This window comes from Neopelma chrysocephalum, unplaced genomic scaffold (genome assembly GCF_003984885.1).
Source record: "Neopelma chrysocephalum unplaced genomic scaffold, ASM398488v2 Primary Assembly neopelma1_274, whole genome shotgun sequence".
NCBI lineage: Eukaryota > Metazoa > Chordata > Aves > Passeriformes > Pipridae > Neopelma > Neopelma chrysocephalum.
In genome coordinates this window covers 1,760,678-1,783,591 of record NW_020897936.1, presented here as the reverse complement: position 1 = coordinate 1,783,591, position 22,914 = coordinate 1,760,678, and the positions used below count along the sequence as shown (strand labels likewise).

The 22,914-nt window shown below is 39.3% G+C and overlaps 1 protein-coding gene across 5 annotated transcripts in view; it reads left to right on the top strand.

The window, feature by feature from the left end:
- VPS13C (vacuolar protein sorting 13 homolog C) overlaps positions 1 to 15,362 on the top strand; it is an 87,856-nt gene extending 72,494 nt beyond the window's left edge. For 3 of the 5 annotated variants that reach the window (XM_027704430.1, XM_027704429.1, XM_027704426.1), the window contains 5 exons: positions 560 to 674; positions 6,333 to 6,424; positions 7,341 to 7,464; positions 7,719 to 7,805; positions 10,649 to 12,328. In XM_027704430.1, coding sequence (XP_027560231.1) covers positions 560 to 674; positions 6,333 to 6,424; positions 7,341 to 7,464; positions 7,719 to 7,805; positions 10,649 to 10,747 — 517 coding nt within the window. In that variant the 3' untranslated portion in view covers positions 10,748 to 12,328. Of the gene's footprint in view, positions 1 to 559; positions 675 to 1,482; positions 4,837 to 6,332; positions 6,425 to 7,340; positions 7,465 to 7,718; positions 7,806 to 10,648; positions 12,329 to 15,072 lie in introns of those variants that run through there. The other 2 variants (XM_027704428.1, XM_027704431.1) reach the window with 2 other exon arrangements.
- Positions 15,363 to 22,914: the final 7,552 nt, after the last annotated feature.

Here is a 22,914-nt window from a genome sequence, read left to right as displayed (position 1 = left end):
ATGCAGGAAGATTTGTGAGGTTGAGAAATGTCTTGTAGCCCATAATGAATGTCTTTTATAATGATCTGGAAATTGCTGCTTCAGTGTTGTAGTTCAGGTAGACAATAACTAATCACTTTTCTCCTTTTACTCCCTCCCCTGATGGGAAAGTAATTTAAAGATGTTGTGTAAATTTTACTTTTGTGTATTATTGAGTGCAAACACCTAAATGTCATTTAAACTTACTGTAAAATATTAGACCATTGAAATTTTCAGAGTAAAAATTCCCAGTTAGAAATTTGGTCAGCAGGAACTTCTTGTGTTTTGAGGGCGCCTTTAGGTAGTGTGTTTAATATACTTGAGAACCCTCAGTAAATTATCTGCAGTTGGGAGTAAACTTCTCCAAATTGTTCTGTAGCTCTTTAATTGGCTGATGCTACTTTTGATTTATTATTAGCTGTGTGTCTTTGCATCTGGAGGGTGCCCAGGAAGTGTCAGTGGGATATGTGGCAAGTGATACATTGGGGAAACTCAGAACTGTGTTCAGTTGACCAGAATACTGTTGCACTGTCCATGGCAGGGTGGCAGAACCCACTGAAGAAGTGTCCAACCTCCGTCCCCCACGGCTCATCCGGGAGGACGGCATCATCCGGCCCTACAACAGGGTGGAAGCTGAGGGCTATGATTTATTTGAGGTATGGCTTGCTTTGTAAATACAGCTAAAACTCTCTAACCCTCAAGGTTCCATAAAGAGAAGTTGTAAACAAGCTGCCAGGGATGTGTGGCAGTCATTAACTGTAGGAAAAATTTGCCCCGACCTGTTCCATAAGGCAAACCTGGACAGCAGAGAAAGCCCAGTGCTTGGAGTAAGCTGAATGCAGAAAGGAAACTGCAGCATTGCTGTTTTATGGTCTGCAATCACTTATCTCATGCTCTGGAAGGGGGTAGTGGGATGAAGAATTATTAGGATTAAGATTTGAATATCTGGAAACAAAACCGTTCTGATACTCAGTTCTAATTTTTGGCATAATAACAGAGCTGAGGTTGGTTTACAAACTAAGCAACTTTTAAAAAAGATTAATAGAGCTTGAATGGTTTGGTCGTATCAGCAGTTGAAAAAACTGCATGAATTCTCAAAATACCACTTTTTTTGGTTTTTCCTTATGCTGTTCATAATAGCAATCTGTCATAGCTACAGGCATTGTGTGGACTCTTAGCCTGCTCCCTCAGATGGATGGGGCTGACATATGGAGCAGGAATAACATTAGTTTTCCAGTCCTGGATAGTCAGAATCTGGTTAATTTGTATTTCAGGCTTCATGCTCTTAAAACTTACCTTAAAATGCTTATTTTGTTGCTAAAAGAGTAAAATAACTGTCCACATTAACATATGAAGACCAAAACTTGCATATTTGCTTCTTGCTTCTAGGTGGTCTTTTAATCTTTATTTCCTGCTGTATTTCTAATGTTTCTTTTCTTTCTCCTTCTCTCCTGGCACACGCAGCAAGAACTGGACTAATGGAGTAAACATTTTACATGTTTCTTCTCTATTTCTGTCATGGTCTTTTATCTGCCTTAAATATTTAGATTAAGGGCATGATTGCATTTAACATGTCCTCTCCCCTTCATCCATATCTTTTCTGTGTAGCAGTTGAATAAAACAGTGTTTCATATTGTCCAGGCTAAGAAAACAAACTTGAATGACCATCTTTAGTAAGATTAGATGAGTGAAGAAGATGGGAGAAACGGGGAGAGTTTGTTTCCCGTATATTTGTTTTTCTAAGGATGCTTAGCTCCTTATGAATGGCAACAACAGAAGGCACTTGGGAAAAAAACTATGGTAGGTTAGATCCTGAGTTCATTTATTTATTTATTAGCATTCTGGTAGAGCCAGGGCTGTGGAATGAGGCAGAAAGCAACATTTTGTGCAAAATGTAAAATAGTGACGTCGAATGGAATTGACTTCTGTGAAAGTGCTTCTGATTCCATGATCTAGAAATACTGTTTGCATTTAAATGCTGAGAAAACTTGTACCTGTGGTTTCTGTGCTATGCTGTGGGCCTGTCAGCTTTACATCCTATCACCCACTAGGCCTTCAAATTATTATTGCTACTTCTTTATGAACATTTCTCAATTAAAACATGCAGCAGCTTAGTGGACTCTGGATTTCATTCATGGAATCTTTTGGGGATTTGCTATTCACTATTATTCAATAATTTCATAATTTCAGCTGTTAACATGAACTTTAACGCACACAAACGCATAGATATATTTTAAAAAATAAATATATATCTGTATATCTATTTCTAAATTAAGTGGTGCCATAAATTTTGTTACTAATACAGCATCTTAGAAATGAGCAAGCCAAGCTTAACAAGTTGTCAGAGCAAATTTTTTGCCTGTCAGATGGGAAAAAATGTTGAACAGAAACATCTCTGCCGCCAATGCCTTTTTTAGTATTTAGTGGTCAATTCAAAATTGTTTAAAAAAGCATTTAGTGATTTTTTTTTTTTCTTTTTAAACTGATTAAGTGTGATTAAGTTGTAATATACTGAGCAGGTCACATTTTGTCTTCTTGAGTTTTTTTTATTTTTTTCACTATATTTTTTACATCTAGAAAAAAAGGAAAAGGTGGCACAATGAACACTGAAAACTGGATATTATGCAGTTCTTGCACATCTGGTATTTATATTTTTCTTAGATCTAAATGGTGCAGATTGGAATTGTATACTAACCAGGAAACTAACTCTGTATAGTTCACTAGATATAGTTTGTTTCTTTCAGGAAGTCACTTAGTTGAATACAGGGAGTTTTTTTAATCAATTATTTTAATTATTTAAATTATTAAATTATTTTAATTGGTTATTATACTAGAGGTGAGTGTTGGGAAGGTTTTTTTTTCTAATGTAAATTAGAAGCAAGAGGGGACAGTGTCTTCATAGGAAATAGGGTATTTAACAGAAAAATGGGTCAGAGAGTCAGTTTTATGTGCATTTACGAGTTTAATCACAATAGGTACAAGTGCTGTTTATTTTTGGATGCAGTTTTGATCCCATGTAACAAGTAGTTTAACCAGAATCCCCACCCTCTCATCTATTTTAACTACATCTAACGCATATGTCCCTTTAAAATAAACATGTGCTTCCAAGGCTGAAACTTTGCAAGGTTACCTGAAGCAGTGGATGCCTCAATCCAGTGCTTGGATGAAAAAAATGTGTAATTTAAATAGTTGTGTGTGAAATACAGACACTGGTAGGCATTAGAGCTCGTCTTGGGAGGAGCTTCTTAAAAGACAAGTTACTTTTTTCCACTGGTAAGTGGGTTTTAAGGTGCAGAATGAGGACAGGATCCAGATGGAGTAGATTGGTAAAGTTGTTTCCACAGCTCCTTTTCCCGGGAGTGCTGATCTGATGGATGTGGGCTGTGGAGGGATGTGCTCAGCCCATGCAGGACCTGGCAGGTCACACTGGACACCCTGCGGGCTCGTGCAGAGGGACCGGGCAGGACGCTGTGTTTGGTTAAACATGGATGCACAGCAGAGCTGCAGAACTCACAGGACAAACAGGGCAGCTCTAGAACTGTTCTCCAGTTCTCCTGAGCTTTAATCCCTGTGTGAGGAGTGTTTGCAGCTGAGGGGATGTGCTGGAAGGGGTGACAGGGCCTTTGTCCTGGTGGGCTTTGCCGTGCTGCGGGAGGAGGCTGCGCTCCCCAGCTCTGCAGGGCTGACACGGTGCACTCATCCATTATTCACTGCCTGTGGCAGGACTTAGTTTCATTTCCCAGTTAAAGCTTTATAAAGAATGTAGAACACCTCATGAATAATTGAGGCAGGGTGGTGAGGCTGTTGTGTGGCAGAGAGCGAGCACAGCCTATGCAGGGAGCTGCAGATTCTATTTCTGGTTGCCTCCCTGTTCTGCTGGGGAAATCTGCACTGGTTCTTTCACTGCCATGGAAAATAAGAATGACTTAACTTCTTCAAAGTGCTCTGGTGTGCTCATAAAAAGAACAGCTTTTGAGAAAGATGTCTGAATTTTAAGAGTGTGCAGATCCTGGAGTGATTTCCATCAAGTGCAGCCCCCTTTTTCCATAATGGCCCCACCACTGTGCTGGCATCTATCAGGTGGATTGGGAATAGCTCTGGGAAATACTGCATCTTGCAGGCACAGCCCCCAGAGGGAACTCTTCCTTTAGTAACATATTGCATGGAAAATCTAAAAATACTACCGGGATTGGTTCTGAAGTGATGAGAAACAGGCTTTCTCTCCAAAGCTTTGAGCCTGAATAGAGAAACATGCTTATGAATAAATCTGTTTAAATATGTGGCATGTCTAATTTCTTCATGTTCAACAAAAGGGTTTAGAATATAGATTGCAGCCTTTGAGTTCCAGTCTTCATATGCTGGTGGGTTTTCTATTTCTTAAATTTTTCGCTTGTTTTTGAAACAACTGTGGTTCAGGTGTAAAATGGGAGTTCATATTTTCGTTTTAGTAATGTCCTGCCATCTTTGTTCTAATGTTTTGAAGCCACTTTGAGATAAGGAGTCTTGCTGGCATATTTTTGTCCCTTTCATGTACATTGTACAGTTTCAGAAATTTTTAAGATGGTCAGAAAGGGATATTTTTTTATAGAAGGTGTCAACCCTATGGTTTTGATTGCTGAAAAATGCTGTATTAAAATGTATTTCAAAATTTCATATCACTAGAGAGCTAGTCCAGCAAAAAGCTGTGCTGTTGATCTCAGTCTTGAATATTCATTCACTTTTGGTCTTAAAGGATTTTTGGATCGTTTGTGATACATGATGATACTTTAAGACATTTGTTGAACTTGTAAATATATGAAAATAAAATGCAGATATAAAGAAATGTTGAACCCTCTTTTAATTGAATCTTATGTAAGCTGATCTTTCAATTTTGGTTACTTAAACTACGTAGAGTTCTTAGCCTGTATGGTTGACCTTAGATAAATGTGGAGTCAAGTGGAACTCCTGTTGTCATCTTATCAGTTTTATGGGTCCAACTGTGGAAATACAGAAGGAAATTTATGTTTACAAGAAATAGCTAAAAACGTACTCAATTTTTAGTCCTTCCTCTTCAGTTTGTTCTTCCTAGTTTGTCAGAAACAACTTGAGGATGTTACTGTTATACAGAGGCTGAATTCCACAGTAACAGCTGTAAAATGAACTGAAAGTCATCTTACCTTGCTGTGAAGAATATCAAACCCATTTTGGGGCATCCAGTTGCAGGCACTTGCTAGATGTTGATCTGAAGTGCAAGCATTCTGCATCCAGGCTTTCTTCCTTGTGTGCCCTCATCTTCCTACAAAGAAACTTCACATTTCTCATGAAAATATATTGTATGATAAAACAGGTGGTTGTATTGACTTGGAGGGTACAAAGCTAACATGCATTGTATTATACCTATGTAACTACCTTGCTAATTTTTACTAATTAAACATTATTTACAAGTGGAATGTGTGTTTTGTCAGGATTTTTTGCACTTGAGGAGAACCAGTAGTTGGCACAGATTTCTTCTCATACTCACTTTGAGGCTGGGTTTTATCATTATTAATTTCAGACTTTTGTCTTTCTCTACGTGATGTTTTGATGTATATTCCTTTCCCACAAATACATTCATGTGTCTCTGTGTGAATCTTGTTGCCTTTAATCCAGTATTATTGTGAGTCTGATGGAGGGATGACTGTGAGACTGTTCAGTGCTGGTCTGTGTTGATGGAATGTAAACATGTGCTCAGAAACTTCAGTTAAACTGCATGAACAGAAGATGAAATACAAAAAAAAAGTTTAGTAACTGCCAAAAAAAATCCTAGGGGTACTTCAGTACTTTATTTCAAACCTTTTTCTATAGTCAGTTTGTCACTTGAGTTGTAGTTGCCTAAGCAAAACATGATGAGTAATTTAATCTGCATTTCTGTCTACCCTCACACTTTGGATGTGGAATAGGCACATCTGTCCAGTGCTTCAGAACCTGAGCTTGAGGTGCATGGAGAGTTTGCATCTTGATAGTTTCTTTCTAAGAATCTGGGTCATGTGCTGCCTCCTTTTAAAGGTACTGTTGCAGGATTTTCCCTCTGGAATCAAGTCTGCAGTGTGGGGTGCAGCAGAATGAACATTGCTAAACAATTATTAGCACAGAAAGGAAATTAAAGCTGAAGAAATAGTCTGACCCTGCAGTGTCAGTGTTCCACCTGGGAGGGGAACAGATCAGACCTCTCAGTGACTCACCCTGAGCCTGCCTTTAAACTACTGCTGCAGTGAGGTAGCTTTTTGAAAGGCTTTGGAATTGAAGGCACCACTTTGAATTTTCTTTGTACAACCCCAAAATTGTTTCTGTTTCAGAAATTGCACATCAAAAAGCTGGAAAAAGAGATGTATCGATACCACTGTGCAATTCCAAGGGGCAGAAGAGCAAATCTGATTGTTACCAACAGGTATTAAGTTTTGAAGGCTTTCTAAGGGCTTGGCATGAGTTCAGCTTGGGGATTAGACATCTGGCTGAGTCTAAATTGATTGCTGTTCTCTGCATATGTACCTTCCTTATCTACTTCTTTCTTGATTTTAAAAATATTTTATTCTGTTTCCTTTATGGAAAATGTAATTTAATTATGATGTCAATGCTGGATACTAATTTGGGAAAACAGTTTACTCTGAGATCAGTGATCCTTTCATCGTACTGGGACGGAAATGTTCTTTTTTTTCTCTTTGCTTTTAATTTTTCAAATTACCTTGTGGTAAGTGTTAACAGTCAAGCCAACAGTTTGATAATGCACATATTTACAATCTTGTTAATTACAGGATATTCTAAATGAACTTTTAAGCTTTTGTAGCAGCATGAAAATCAATATTTCACTCATCAGACAATTTTTAAAATTCAGGCTGTCGCCAGTCTTGGCTGCACAGTTTGGGGACTCAAAACTTCCTAAATACATTTGGATGATGGAAAAGGATTCTGACCTCGACATCTCATATGTCACCAATTTCCACCTTCCCTGGATGTATGAGATAGGCTCATCCCTAGTAAGACCATGTGTGTTTTACAAGGACACCTCAAAATTCCTGCTGCAGCAGTGTCAGTGAAGGAGAGTTGGGTGATTTAGTTATTTGCACCTCCAGATATATCACAGAATCACAGAATATGCTGAGCTGGAAGGGCCCCACAAGAATCATCAAGTTCTAAAGACAAAGTGATTGTCTGAGAATGTATTAAGGAAATACAGGTCCACTGTGAGGTCCACTTTTAATTGTCATAGACAATGCCTTCTTAAACAAATGTTTTATTTTGCTTTTCCAGCGAAGTTCTAGTCCCAGGGACAAATTGAGTATTAACTTTTTTGTTTTTCTGAACAGGAGAGTGATTTATGTGAAAGAAGTGGAAATCCTGGGCCATTTAACAATAGAGTGGGATCACTTATTTGAAGAATTCACACGCTGCCCTTCCTATGCAGGAAATATTTTAAAATTAACTGTTTTGGTAAGAAAAGCACTTAAACTTCCTTCTATTTAACACTAGTTAGACATCCAAACATGCTCTTAACTTATTTATGGTTCTAACTTCTAAGGGACTATATGACAGGATTTATGTAAAATTACTTGAAAGTACAAATTGGGTTGGACAGAGACCACGTTTAAATCTAACCTGAAGTTGACATTCAAGCCATTTAAGTATCAGATTCTGCATTCTTGTTTTGTGAGTCATCTGAAGCACTTTTTTGTTCCCCTCTGCAGCAGGATCAAAGGATGTTCCACAGAAAGGACAGTACAGGTCATGAATGTGTAAAGACAGTTCAGCTTCAGGACGAAACGACAGCAAGGGTATATTCTTTTTTTTCCCCCCCCATTCTTCTTCTTTCCTTATGATGTTGTTAACAGCTGTTGAACTCAGCATGTAAAAAGATGGCAATGTTCAGAGACCCCTTATAGAACCATTTCTCATAGTTTCATGTTGAAAAAAGGAGTTAAACCAGGAGAATGATGAGGCAAGATAGGCCAAATAGTGCAATTATGCAATTATTATGCAGTAATAATTTAAGAGTGAAGTTGCACAGTCTTAGGTTTTTTATGTTAAAGCTCATTAAAGGAAAATATTTCCAATATCTGAAGTACTAGGTTGTATTAGATTCCCTGTTGTCTCTAAGATTCAACATACCTCTCAGTTCTGCTGTGTCCTCATTATTCCAAGGTCACTGGGTTAAGCCAGTAAATGGACCTTGTATGAAAAGGCTTAATTAGATTCCTCCCTCCCCACACCTGGTTTTTCTCCCCTTTATCTCTAACTGTTTGTTCCTGTTGGTGCTGGGGAGGCTGATCTGTTCATGAGCTCTTGTTCTGGGGGTGTTGGATCTCGTAGGTAACTCATTCAAGCTGATCTATCAGTTTATATGAACTCCAGGGTGCTTCAACAAGAGAAAAATTTACCTTGGAAACCTTGTGTCCTACTGTGGTATTTTATCAGGTAATGGGAGAGGAATTCTCCTTGATACCAGAAGTGAGATCAGTTGGATCCACAGTATCTTGGAAGTACAACTGAAATTGTAGCTCCAGTAAGGGCAAGTCAGCAGCTGGGATCAGAATCAGGGCCAGATCGCTGCTGTTGAATTGATCAAGCCTTCTAAAAGGAGGGGTTAGACTGGGAAGGAAAAAAATTGCTGTAATTTTGAGGTAATTTATCTACTGGAAGACTCTATATTATTTCTTTACTGTGTCTTGTCTGAAAAAGTTCCTTCAGCTTTTTCTTACGGCCTGTTTTCCAAATCACACATGGAGCTAAGTAATTGAAATCCTTTTAGCTTGTCTGTGTCTCAGTGGCCTGGCCAGAGCTGGAACACTGTACAAAACACGTGAGCCACACTAGAAGGACACTTCCTTGTCTTTGATTACCTTTTTTGGTGTTATTTTCTAACTGCACATTCCTTTTCTCATGTTTATGATGGTATCTGTGCATTGAAAATGGATTTTTGTGTTCTCAAGTGCAGCACTACCCATTGTCCCTCTGTGGATTTCTGTTTCTTGAGTTTATCAGTAGTACCCTTGATCTTGCATCTCCTTTTTTAACATTGATGCCATTGATAGGAAGAGTTTGCTTCAGAAATAACTGTCCCTTCTCTGGAGAGCGCTGTCCTTGATATGCACATGAAATAAATGTCTTTAACATCATGTTAAACATCTCTGCAGCTTCTTGTTCTGTCTCCCCCAAAGAACAGACAAGGGGTGTATGTTTGTCCTTTTTCAGTGCTCTGAATCTTTTCCCAGCCTCCAGGAGTTATCAGGAACCCATAACTGTTTGAAATGATGCGTGTTGTTTGTCCATCCAGCTTAACTTATTCTTGAATATTCCTTGTTGTGTAAATGAGTTTTACTTCTGTTGAAATTATGGATTAAAAAAAAGCCCTCACAAGCCTTTCAAACACTTCAGGTTTTGGTAAATTCTGGAATTACTCAGTTGAAATCAGAGTGACCATCTGAACTACCCCAGGGCGTAGTTTGGTTTGAGTTCCCCCCCCTTGGCATTTACATGTTACACTGACATTAATTTTCTCAGACTAGAGATATGTTAATATTGTGTATACACATTTTATGCATAATGCACATTGTGTTTAATGTTAGGCAGTTGAGATGTGGGTTTTTTAACTAACTGTTTGTATTTGGGAATTCAATAAAAATGGCTGGTTTAGTTGCACTGCTTTGTTGTTTCTAATTATAGAACTATTGTTAGGTTCTATTTTAATTCATCCTTTCTGAATTTCAACTAACTATCCAGATTGAAAGTGTTTTTCATTGTAAATATTATCAAAAGTGCCTCCTGTCATTTATAACTTCTTTTAATTGTTGTGTTCTCTGAGCTTTACAGATAATGCAAACCTCATGCTTGTTTGGCCTGAACAGAGTCCTCTTCTGGAGCTCTTTGCCTCAGACTAAATGTAATAGTTGGAGGCTCTCAGTAGTTTTCTATCCATTTTAGAACCAAAAAACATTGATTCATTTGATCTGATATTATATTTTTCTCAAAAGGCCTTATTCTTATGGCATTCAAACTTTTGCTAAAAATAATGTGTAGCAAGAGGAACAGAGCATGTCAAAAGCTGACCTGTGCCAATTAATGGGTCCAGTAGGTTGCAGTGATTGACCAGTATATTTATTAAAGCCCTTTGATCCCATAATACTGAAAATTCAGCCAAGACAGAAGGAATGCATCCTTAGGTGTGTGTTAGAGGATATTCCTGAGGTGGAATGGCTGTTAAAATGTTGACTGCTGGTTCACAGTGTGGGTGTTACTGGGACAGGCTGGAGTTCCCAGTGGGCTCACTGGACAAGGGGCTCCTGCCTGCTGTTTTAATGACCTGCCTTTGAAAGCCTCCAGAGCAGATAATTATTGGAAATGTCAATTGTGTACCTGTTTGAAAGGAGATCACTTGTCTTGGGGTGCTGCCTGAGCAGGGTTTACCTAATTGTGAATAACATCATTAATGTTACTAGAAAATCCAGAGTGGATTGACAATATCGCTGAAGCTTTTTCTTAATTTATTTCTTTTTAACTAACTTAAACTAACCTGTGTGTTTGCAGATTTTAATGCTTCTTGAATTAACTGTTTTAGTAGCATCTTATGGAAGAAAACTGCAGATTGGGCTTTAATTTTCTGTTTCTCGTTGTTTTACAGTGGATTTGTGGTGCCATTCAGGAAGCCCAGGCAACAAGAAATCAGCAGAAGCTGGTGAAAAGAGCATCGTTGCAGTTGAAGAAACCACAAGTGTCTTGATAATGGTAGGATTTGTAGGGTCTGACCTTTGGGGTGCAGTTGTCTCCCTAAAATTGATTAGAAGCAACATGGAAGCACTGGGCAAAAAATAAAGATAAAATGCCTGAGGTCTTCTTTCAGAGTTAACAACCATTAACACTTCAGTTTCTGTGGGAAACAGTGGATTTCCTTATTCTAAAATGTGCATTTAAGTACAAAATGTACGATTTTTGATAAAATGTTTTTCCACTCTGAAGTTTTATTTTCTGCCCTTTTTTTATGTCAGGGAAATGGATTCTGCAATAAAGTGGTTATCTTATTTGCACTATAAGTTTATGGTTTACAGACAGGCTGTAGTGCTTGAGGTTCTAGTGTTTTGCAAAATGAAGTACTTCTGTTAATGACTGAAACTAATTAAAAAATCCTTCTATTTTAGGCAGCATTCTCCTTAAATTAAGAAAGAAGTGTGCACAATATACCCACTATAATTTCATCCCTGTCTGTTTAGTATTAGAAAATGCTGCATTGGGAGAACATAAGAATGAGTATATATGAACGAAATAGGCTCTTGTTGTCTGGAAATGCTTACTTGGGAATGTTGTCACACTGTAAATGAAAATATGCACTTTAAAAATGGAAATATTCTTCACCTGTCATGTGCATGTACATGGCTTTGGTTGTATCACTGTAGCTTACAGACTTCTCCAGGAGGAGCAGCACACTGAGTTTACCATTGGATGTCAAAGCTCAAATCAAAGTAATTAACTTCCCTATTCCGATGTGTGGTCACCCCACTGGAAGAAAGGATCTCATTAAGTTAAAACCCACTTCTGACACAACATTTTTGTTGCAGTTTCTCTTCCTGAGGACTGTTAGCATTCAGTTCAGCACAATATTTAAACACCAAGTACATGTCTGGTTCTTAGTGGTCTGAATAATCCCAGGAGCTTCACTGGGACAAGTTCCACTCTTAACACGAGGCACAAACAGAAGTAACAGAGTCAGGCAGGTTTTGAGTTCAGTGATCAGTGAACTAAGAACTCCTGCTGTCAGTCTCTTGAATAAGATAATCAGTGTCCTTGTGAATACTTACTCATGAAAATTTACCCTTTCTTCACTTGGGAAGAATAATTTCTGTTTTTTTTAATTTCATTTTGTGCTAGATAATAGCTATATATATATATGAACTTGATGAATAAAAATGACAATATTTTTGCATAGATCTATTCAGTAAGTGGAGTAAACAGGAGAACCAGGCCTGGATTTTCAAACTCTCTTTATACTTAAGGGCTGGTGGATTCTATAAATGCACTTTTAACCTGTACCTGTGAGCTCACCAAAATTAGAAAGCTGAAGGCATTTTTCAGCTGCCAAACACAGAAGTTTTAGGGAGCACTGCAGACATGATTTTATTGCTGTTGTATGCACATGGCTATTAATCCAGTTTGCTACATGAGAAAAAATGTGGTACAGCCTTTAATTCTGTGCTATCACCTGTTTTCTACAAAGCTCTGCTCAAACATTAAATAAATTACCTGTCTGGGTTGTATGTATTTTAAGCCCATGTATAAAAGAAAGACAATAAATTTTTATATGCAAGTATTTGTGCTCTAGTTTGAAGTGTTGTTGCTTCTCAAGTGTGTTAAATGCTGTTGGTTTGCCACATGTCACTGACACCATGAAATAATAGCTGGAGTCCCAGTGTGCTGCAGGAGAGCTTTGTACAGCTCAGCATTTCTTGCATCTTGTCTTCTGGCATCTCAGGGACACTTGGATGTGTGCTGCCTCTTAACTCACACTTGAAAATAGATTTCACTTTAGTCTGTGCATGTCTAGACAGTACCACGTGCCTATTTTTAGGTGGAGAATTGGAGCTTAAAACAGTTCTGAAGACACGTTTCTGACTCCAGTCTTCTGCTCAATTCAGTTTTTTTGGTCAACTTTCTGACTTGAATTGTAACCAGTAGATATTTTCTTTTCTGTGATTAGGTATGAAGAAGTCACTTCCTACTTAAAGCAGTCTGAAGAAGCAGTAGTTTTATTTTGAAATTCACTCTTTACAGTGTGGGTTGCTACCTGAGCTTGAACTGGTGGGTGAGCCCCAGCTGAAGTGAGGACTGACCTCCTTTCCCATGTGAATCAAGCACTCACGAGGACATGAGAGGGCAATCCCATTTCTTGCTTAAATGAAGATGGATGTTTGGGACAGTAGGTTTCCAGTGCTTTCCTCAAGTGTCCCATTCCATTTTACCACGTGTCTTTCTGCCTTTGCTTCTGGTTTTGAAGCAGCTTTTGGCCCAGCTGCCTCCTCTCCAGCTGCAAGCACTTGTGACTCTACCGAGCCTTTGCTCTCTGACTTGGGCAACTTTTTTCCCTGTTCCTTGTCCATTCTTTTCCTTAAGCTGGTATATTTTCTGGAAGTGCTGGCTGAGGGAGTTAAGGGACAGGGAGGGTCTCTTGTCTACTCCTTAGCTAGATGTCCAGCATAAGAACAACTGCAGAATCAAATCCTGTGTAGCTGATCTGTAGGGGTAAGAGGATAAGAGTACATTTTCAGTCAGTCTTGAGTGGTGAATTTCAACTAGGTGCTATGATGCAAAGTTAAGAGCTTTTTCAAAGATTTTACCCTTTTTTTTCTTCTTTCTTTCTTTCTTTCCTTTTTTTTTCTGTCTGGCAACAAAGTGTTTTTCCACACCTTTGAGATTTTGTGCTTCCATGAAGCTCTGGAGTTTTTCGGTATTACTGAGCGCACCAAGTTGGCCAAACTGTTGAGATCTTCCTGCCTTACCATGAGCTCCCAGAAGTTTTTGCTGTCTCAAAAGCCTTGTTTTACTGAACATCAACACAGTAAAATTAGTGTTAATTAGATTAAACTCCAAGCATGTAGGTCAGGCTGGGTCCTTTCTTTGCTTCAGTTGCTCCCTTGCTTTCTGGATCATCACAGGGTTCTCCAGCTCTTGAGAAGCATTTCTTTTTACAAGGCATGGAGGAATGTTTAGTCCTTGGGACTGTTTTCTCAGGCTCTTGCTTGAGCTGAAAATTTTAACCTCCTTTCTGAAACATTCCCAGTCCTTGCTCCATGGGTGAAGAACGTTCTGCCCTTCCTCAGTGTAGATCTATCCCCAGTAACCATTTAAAAGGACACTAGCAGAAAAATTGTAATCAAATCAAACTGTTCATTGAAAAACATGTTAGTATGCTTTTGCTTATGTTTTTAGAACCATTTAATGCTTTGAAATAAAGACAATGACATGAGAACTTTGGAAATAGTTAATGGATATGGTTCTTCATAGGATGGTGCTATCAATTCCACTCTACTGTGGGCTTTTTTTTAAGGAGCTTTTTATTTTGATAATTTTCATTGGATTTCTGCCCAATCTGGAGAAAAATAAATCTTGACATGCTGAAATGTTGTATTTTGAAAATGCAGTCGACTTCTTTACTAATTCCTTACATGAGCTTGGTCCATTTCTCTGTGAACTGTTTAAGGGGATTTTTAGGATCTCTTCAATGGGAATTATCATTGGATTTTATTTAGACTTTTTTCCTCTTAAAATGGCCCTGTGTTTGTTGACTACCACCAGTCATTTTCTACAGAATTACAAACAGCTACCCACTTAAAACTACTGAAGTGAAATGTTAAGGAAACAAGTACCATCACCAGTCACCACCCCTCCACAACACCCTGAGACCCCCTCAGACTGTGGAATATCCATCCTTGGAGATGTTGGCAGCCTGAGGCAACATGAACCTGTGCAGTGTCAGGAGAGCTCTTCCAAGCCCAGCTTTTCTGGGATTCTGTCATAATGAGGAATCTCAAATGCCTCCCTCTCTCCCCAAAACCAAAGGAGAACACCCGAAATATGAGATTCTGTGTTTCCTGTGACAACTTAAAAGTCTGTGCATCAAAACAACTTCACACCTTTCACCATCACATTGAGCCATTTTCTCACAATTTGCAGAGTGTGGAAGATTGTTTGGTTTATTGTGGGCACAGAATAGGGAGTGTTTTAGTAGTAAGAGAATAAATAGTTTTAGAGGGGCTTAATTGTGAAGTTGAAGGAGGAGATCAATTAGGTAATTCAGCTTAACAATCAAGGTACCAGTGTTCTTATTTAATTGCTGGCAGTAAATAAGCTTTGTTTTAGTGGAGTAACACAGTGATTACAGTAGGTGTATCCTAATTTTGGGTTTGGGTTGACAATAAGGATTATTTATATAAGGGTGTCTCGGGTCACTCAGAGTATTTAAAAATAAAATAAAAAGGATTGAATTTTAAAAGTGTAAACTGACTTGTGAAACCTTTTGAAACCAGTATCTGTTTGACAAAATAATTCTTTCAACAGCTTATAAAGTCACATGTAGTGAAACCTGAGTGTGAAGACTTAATTTGGAATAGATGCCAGTGGACTGACCACTTCAAGAGGAGTTTTAGTATAAGCAACAAGTGGAGGGATTTGAGAATCAACATACACAACTTCAAGTTCTATTGGAAAAATCAAAGCTTTAATCTCTTTAATAAAGTTTCCTGGACAAAGGTAGGCTTTGGAGGGAGAGGGCAGTTCCCACTTAAACACGTGGTGCCAGGTTGAAGGGGAGGGAAGTTGATTAGACATCTAGCTCTAAAATAAAATTTTAAAATAAAATCCAGGTGAATGAATATTCTTTAGTAAACTAATGATCCTAATGCAATTCCCTCTCTTGGATTATGGATCTCATTTGCATAATCACCAAGTAACAGTGATGCAAATACACAGATCTCCAGACTTCAGCATTTATTATCTCTGTGCTGCCATTTGTTCCTGTTTGGAATTTTTCAAGATGTTTGTCAGCAGCTGTGGTGGAAGCTTAGTCCAGTCACCTCAACTGTGTGGGGGACAAGAGCTGAAGTATGAAAGGAGAAATAATTCTAGAAAGGAAAAAGTTGACCTGTTGAAAGTGTGAATTTAAAACTTGATTCAGTTCATTGTATCCTCACCCTTCCTGTAGGTCAACAAGCAAAAAATATTTGAAAATATTTTATATTCTTTGTTATTTATTATGGAGTGAGATTGTTCATTATCTGTTCTGATCTAATCTTCAGATTGCATTGGGGCCAGGGGAGGCAAGGGAGAGGGGAGGAACCCTCTAATATTCCCATGGTGGGTTGGGAGTGAAGGAAGGTGAAAGCAAGATGGTGACAAATCTATAAAATGGTCAAAAAAGGAGGTAGAAAAAACTGAGTAAAAAGCTAAGTTGGTATCCTGCTACAAATTCCCTTTACATCAGTAACTGGGAAAATATCTCATCTGGTTCTGAAGGCAACTTGCAGTACTTGAACACAGTAATCGTGTTGGATTTTAACAAGGGAGAGAAATTTTTGTTTGGATTTCAGTCAGCGAGGCAGAGCCTTTCCCAGGCACTTTCCTGGAGACAGCAGCTGGAACCCTGGGAATGCTCTGTGTTGGGAAAATGCCCCCCCTCCAGTTCCTGTTCTGTGTGTGCCCACACTGCTCCTGGACTCTGCTGCTGCTCAGAGATGAGCACAGCAGAGATGTTCAGTCTGGAAAACACTTGTCCAAAGCAAAGACTTGACAAATGTGGAAACTGCTTGTATCCTGTAATGCAGTGAGCTCCCAGGGACTCCAGACATGGCCCCAGCAGGTAAGACTTGCTTTCCTCTCCCATGTAATCAAAGCTTTATAGGTAAATCACTGAGCTCTGCAGGTCCTGATAAATGTGGCCCTGAATCTGCCCTTGGCTTGGTTGATGCATGAGGACTGTGTTGTGCTTATAAAGCCTCCTCTGCCGTTTGTCATCCTCAGCTCTGGCTGTGCTTTCCTTTTCCCTGCTGGAAAGAAATGTAGCCTTGATTTTTCCAGACCTGTGACATTCAACTGTGAGGAATCCAGAAAGGTTTCTGCAGCTAATGCCATAGAATTGTTGCAGGTTAATTAATTACCAGTAAAAGCAGCACAAAGGTATATAATCAAAAACCAAGAGAAAATGCAAGTTTAAGATGATGAGAAACTTTTAACAGTTTAACAGCTAACTTTTTTATTTTATTACACTGTTAAGACCTTCTTCACACTTTACCAGAGCACACCAGCCTTGAGTAACTGATTACTGACAAACACCAAAAGAGCAGATATTCTCTAAATTGTTGTGGAATTAAAAAAATAAACCAGAGCATATTACTTGAATCATCTCTGAGTTAATTGGAAAGGTTTTTTTAGGTTTGACCCACTGTAGTGCAGCAGAAATGTGTGTGACATTTGATAGATGAATATGTGTGTATGTTGCAAATGAAGAGATGCTCCTGTAAATTGTTGTTTCAGTGGTTACCCACAAGGTGGGGGAATGAATCTTTGTATTTTACTGCTGTTGTCTTCCCTGCCCACCCTCCTCCTGCCTGGATACTCCGTTTAAAATCATCTCCTTCGCATGGTCAGGGCAGAGCAGAGAGCTGGAAATCAGAGGCTTGGCAAACTGTAGATCCAAGCCTGACATTTTAGAAGTGCTGAAAAAACACCCTGTGATGATCATTCACATGTTAGTTCTTACTTGTACAGAGTGTTGGAGGACTTGGTGTGAATTTCCATGTGTTCAGATTTCTTTAGTGAGTGATGTTTTAGAGTAAAATCTTTCTGTGTGTTTGGCTTTTCCTCAGGTGTTCATTCTGCTATTGCTTCTGCTTTCTAAAGATTCCCTTCCCAGCTTATGGAAAGAAGTACCTAAAACAGGAAGCAAGGCTACCGAAATATTTAATAATTTGACCACATATTTTTACTGTCAAAAGCATTAATGAGACAAAATCTTCCTGGGAGGTGGTATAGGAGAAAAGACAATTTTCATTGTAGGGGAATTAAATGTTTTAAAACATTCAAGGCTTCCACTGGCATGAAGGGCAAACAGAGCTGTCTTTGGTAGCACTGACACACTCTAGATTATCTGAGTAACAAATTCTGGATGGCCTCTCTTTTCCTTCCAGTAATTTCTGTGGTACCTGCCTGACTGATCTAGAGACATTTGAATGATTTAGGAGCTTAGAACAAAGGAAGAATGGAGAATGGGGAGTGGAATGGAGACACCTGAATAGGCCAAGAGACTTGAGAATCATGTTCTACTCCAGTATTTGCTCTCTGTGATCTGTACTCACAAAGTTTAAAAGCCTAATCTGTCATACACATTTATATTTAACTCATAGGATTTTCTTTAAAACTTTCTCTTAGACTTAGATAACATGATTTTTTGTCATAAACAGAAGTACTTGGGTGAATTCTTCAAGTTTGCTCTGTAGATGTCTTACATGTTCTGCCTCTAATAGTTGTTTCCTTTCTATTTGCACCTTTACAATTTTAAATGTGAATTGTACCTGTAAATAGGGCAGATATGCTGTTGCAGCTTATCTATTTCAGAACCCTATGCATGTCTGGGAAAACAAATATAACAATATATGCAAGTACTCACAGGGCTACTGACAGTTGGCTAAATCCAACTGTCCATCGAACCAAACTCTGAATGAGATCAGGAATTTTGTGGCTTAACACCAGTGAGAGGTGTCAGTGGTGGAACTGAGCAGTTGGAATTCGGGGTGGGACTGCCACCAAGTGATTTGTAGCATCAAAACAAGACCTACCTTAAGCAGCTCCTGTTTTGGGCTGACTCTCCTGACGTGCCATCCTTATGTACATCAGGAGGAGAAATTGGAGTTTTTACAGGTTATTTCTGTTCTTCAGCCCAAGGTGTACACAATTTCTCTATTCTGCTGCATATTTTGGGGAGACTACTCAGTTACCCATGTACTTTAGGATTTTGGTTACTGCAATACTGGGAAGTCAACAACACATCAACAACCTGCCTCTGTTTTCAGCATTCAAAGCAATCAAAGAATCTCTGCACCAAATGATTGTTTCTCTCTGTCTTGGTTCAGCAGAATAGAAGGCAGCCTTCTGTTCCTCCCCTTGGCACAAATTGCACCAGAATTCCTGTGTCACTGCCTGGAATATGTGTCCAGTGTCTACCCCTGGTGGTCACAGTGTGCCTGACACAGCCTGCTAAAGCAGAGGACAGCTGTGGAACACTTCTGGGGGGAACATGGATGTTGGTTGTTCAAATCCAGGCTGCTTGTAAATTCAGATGAGTGGCATTGATTTAATGCTGGGGAGAAACTAAAGCACCACCCATTGTCTCAATGACTTTGAGTTCAGACAAACAATGGAATGGAATGGTTGGGAAAGGTACACTTTAAATATTATCCCCTGCCTATATATCAAGTCCTGCAATACCAACACCTAACACAGTCAACATAATTGGCCAGATTGGATTAGTTTAGTAAAGGCTTAATTCACATTTCCTATGGTGGAGTAATTTCCTGCCAGATTAACAGTGAGCTGAGGACCCAGAGAGGGGAAGGAAAGGGAAAGAAGGGGAGTTAATGTTCCCTTTGGATGATGGTAAGCTCTTAGGTTGGCTCAGTTTCATTCCAAAAGTTAGACATGCTGAAACATTAGCAGAGATTTTTTACCCCCAGTTTGGTGCTAAAGAGGGGGAGTTTCATTTGAACTGAGATTTCATTGGAAAAGGACAGCTTTCCACAGCACTTCCTTTTTTGCTGTCGCTGAAGAATTGAATACTAGGAAAGGGACTAAAAAAATATTTCACCTGGAAGCTGAAATAGTCTGGTTTTGAAGTGTTCCAGTGCTGTCTGATATGAGGGGTTACTGTTCAGATGGATTCATTGCCTCTTCTTTTCCGTGTGCTGTCTGGGTCCTGCTCCTGAGGCAGATGGATAATGCTGGCGGGGCAGAGTGGAGTCAATAAAATGCCCCAAAAGCAGAGCAGGAAGCAAAGCAGGGAGTGTGAAATTCTAGCAGAGAGGCCGTTGGCAAGCAGGCCATGGACTAACCCCCAACACATCCACAAGTGGGGGATGTTTTCAAAGGCCTGTGCCAGAGGAGCAACAAGTGGGCAGGTAAAGCTCCAAATCCTTGCAGTGACATTGGTCAAAGAGATACCAGTGTGCAGTAAATAGGGCATGATTTAGGGCCCAGTCACCAGTTACCTAGTGAAGGTAAAGTGATACAAAAGCTTTGCAGGATGAAGTCCATCAAAGGTGTGAGCGTGCCTGCACATTTGGGATCAGGGCAGCTCTCCACCGGCCAAGAGATTATAATGCTTTCTGAGGACTTCTGGGAAGAAAGACCTCTGAAGGTTTCAAGTTTATAAATATACAAAGGAAATGGTGTGAGGGCACAGCGTGGAGCTGAACTGGGGCCACCTGAATTTCCAGCACTTCAGTCAAGAGATTTATTGTGCATTTTCAGTGGAACCTGAAATAGCTTCAGTTCAGGAGATACAAAGCAATACAGGGCAGAGGAACAGCACTGCCCTTGCAACACAGCTGAATGTGTCTAATACCAGCTTTTCTTGAGAAAACATGTTTCTCTTTAAGCTTCCAGGTGGAGATCACAGCATAAGTGATAATATATTATTCAACTGTTCCACCAGGCCTATTCTGTTAGAGATGATAAGGGCTTGGGGAAAACCTTTTGTAATTAAGACAATTGCAAAACCCCATTTTTAGCACTTACTCTGGACTAAAACAGGATTGGGGGGGAAGCACAATCTAGTCTTGCATTTGTTCCATAAAGTTACAGTAAATGTTGTAAGGGTGGGTTAAGGGGAAATTCTATGTTGAAACTTGTAAATGCTGAAAGATTTGTGTGAGTGATGAAGGTGCCGTGTGCTGGTGGGCACTGCTTTGAATGGTCTGTGTTAGAATATGGAGATGGTGTTAGAACAGGAAATTAGGAGGGTTTTATGTCCCTGACAATCCTATCAGCCTGTACAAGCTAAATGCCATAGGAGGTGAGGGAGCTGAGACCTCCAAAGAAGTGCTGACAAGAATAGGGTATTGTGGAGCATAAAGGACTGTGAGCTTGGAACATGGGAATGCTGTGAGAGTACAGACTGCTGCAGCAGAACATCTGGCAGTGATGGTCATCTGGAGGGATCTCAGCCACCTGATCAGCAGTACTGCAGCCACTGCCCAAAATACTGCCTTCCACAGCTGCTCCACTGGGGCATTTGGTTTTCATGGAGAAAGGAAGAGCTGGGGAGCACAACTCTGGTTTGGGGTTGTGCAGTTGCTGACACTGTCCAGCTTTGAGGGTGTCTTGCAGCAGAGTTTTTGTGTGCTTTTTAAAGCCTCACCCTTAAACACTCTGGTTTCCCATCTGGCAAACAGGATTGCAGTGCTTTTCTAACTGACTGGTGGTTGATGCTTAAAATTGTCAAGTAATCAAATGTAATTAATGTAAATACTGTTAAGTTAAATCTCTGTTCAGGTTATTGCATTGACAGTGCAAGTGTGTCAGTAACAAAGTCTGACAGATGTTTGTTGGTCCTTTGATGTTTTATAAACAGCAGGAAATATTAATCCCTTTACACACATCCATTTTGGCTGAGCCTTGTAAACTAAACATCCCAAATGTGTGTTTGTGCACCTTGCCCCTCACTTCTGTCACAATTGCTTGAAGAGTTTTTGTGGGACACTGTAAAATACAATAATAATTGCTGATCAACATTTTAATCGAGACATATGGATTCACTGAAATCTTAAGAGTAGCTGGATTATGTCAAACTTGACTTAATTTTTTTAATAATAAATATGTTTAAAGACAATCTGATCCTTTGCTACTCAAGCCTCTTACTCATTGCTTGATGAGATCCAGTTCCCTATTACAGCAGCACACAAACCTTGGAATTGTAGCTTTTTGAAATGTGTTTTTTCAATCCTAATGAAAAAAATGTTTAAAACTTAAGAATCTCTTGCAAAGTTGAATGAATCAATGCAATGAGCCAAAGCTCTCTGAAGCAGCTCAAAACTTACCCACACTGGTTTGTTAGCCTTCCAAATACCATTATGCAAAAAAAGTTTAGGAAAGAGTGGTAGGGTTCAATTTTCATAAATGGAATATTTTACTAATGGAAGGGAAAGCAGATGAATTAAAAGCATAAATATGTTGATACATATGGATTTGAAGAAGAATTGCTGCGGTTCAGTTAAAAAGTGCAATCAAAGCAAGAGACTTTTCTCCCTGTTCTTCCCTCAGCAAAGAACAGTAACCCAGTGATTACAGCACCAGTCTCCCCAGTCCAGGTAACCATAGGCTGATGGAACTTTTCTTTCTCTGGTTGTATCTTGAAGCCTCCAAAACTTTGCAAGTTTGCCCTAATGGGTGCTGGAGGAAAAAGTGCAAAAGGTGTTACTGGAGCAGGAAATTAGATTTTTCTCATAGCTGTGAATCTGAGCTGGATTTTAGATTCAACCTGCTCCTCTCACATTTTCCTATTAAGCTTTAGGAAAAAAAATTGTCTTCTGAGTGTATCAGTCTTCTCATGATCCTGTGGAATGGAGAACAGGAGACAATGCTGAATCCTCCTCAAGGCACCAGTATTCTGGAGAGGTTGGAGCTGTATTTCTCCTGGGGGGGTGTTTGAGCATTTGAGTTGGCCATCTGTAGGGACAGCAGACTGCTTCAGCTTTGTTTTCTTCTTTGTGAGGTATTTCTGTAGCAGTCTGGAAATTAAACCAGAGTTCTAATCTCCAGAGGAAGTGGGGATGGCTTGCTGTTCCTTTTTGCAAAAGATATGATGCTCATCTGGAGAATTTTCCCAAGAAGCCTTGTAAAGAAAAGCAGTGAATGTTTTCAGGTTTTATTTAAAATCAGAACTCTTTATTTTGTGCATTTTGAAGTCTACATTGAGTTAGTTAAGATCATAGCTCTATAATGATAAGTAAATTCCTCCAAAGATTTTCCACAAAGTGAAAAAGAAGGCCTTAAACTTTAAAAAGTAAAACTGAGCTGTGTGTGTGTTTTACTTATTTCCATCCTCACTATTTCAGTGCTCCAGTGAGCAGCATTTATAATACCTCTCATCTGGTCCAACCTGCTGAAATGCACTTCAAAAGGCATTTATTTCACAGATGCTGTAAGAAATTTGGCTGTTGCTCTGATTGTGCATAGATTTCCCAAGACTTATTTGTGGTTCACAATGAAACGTGGAGCACTTCTCTTGTGCAGAGATTCACAGAGATGTGCTCATTACTGAGCCAACATGATGTTCAGAAGCTCCATGGCTTCCCTTGCCACTGCTTGACTTCAGTTCCAAAGTTTTCATGGGAGACCCTCAATTACAGACCC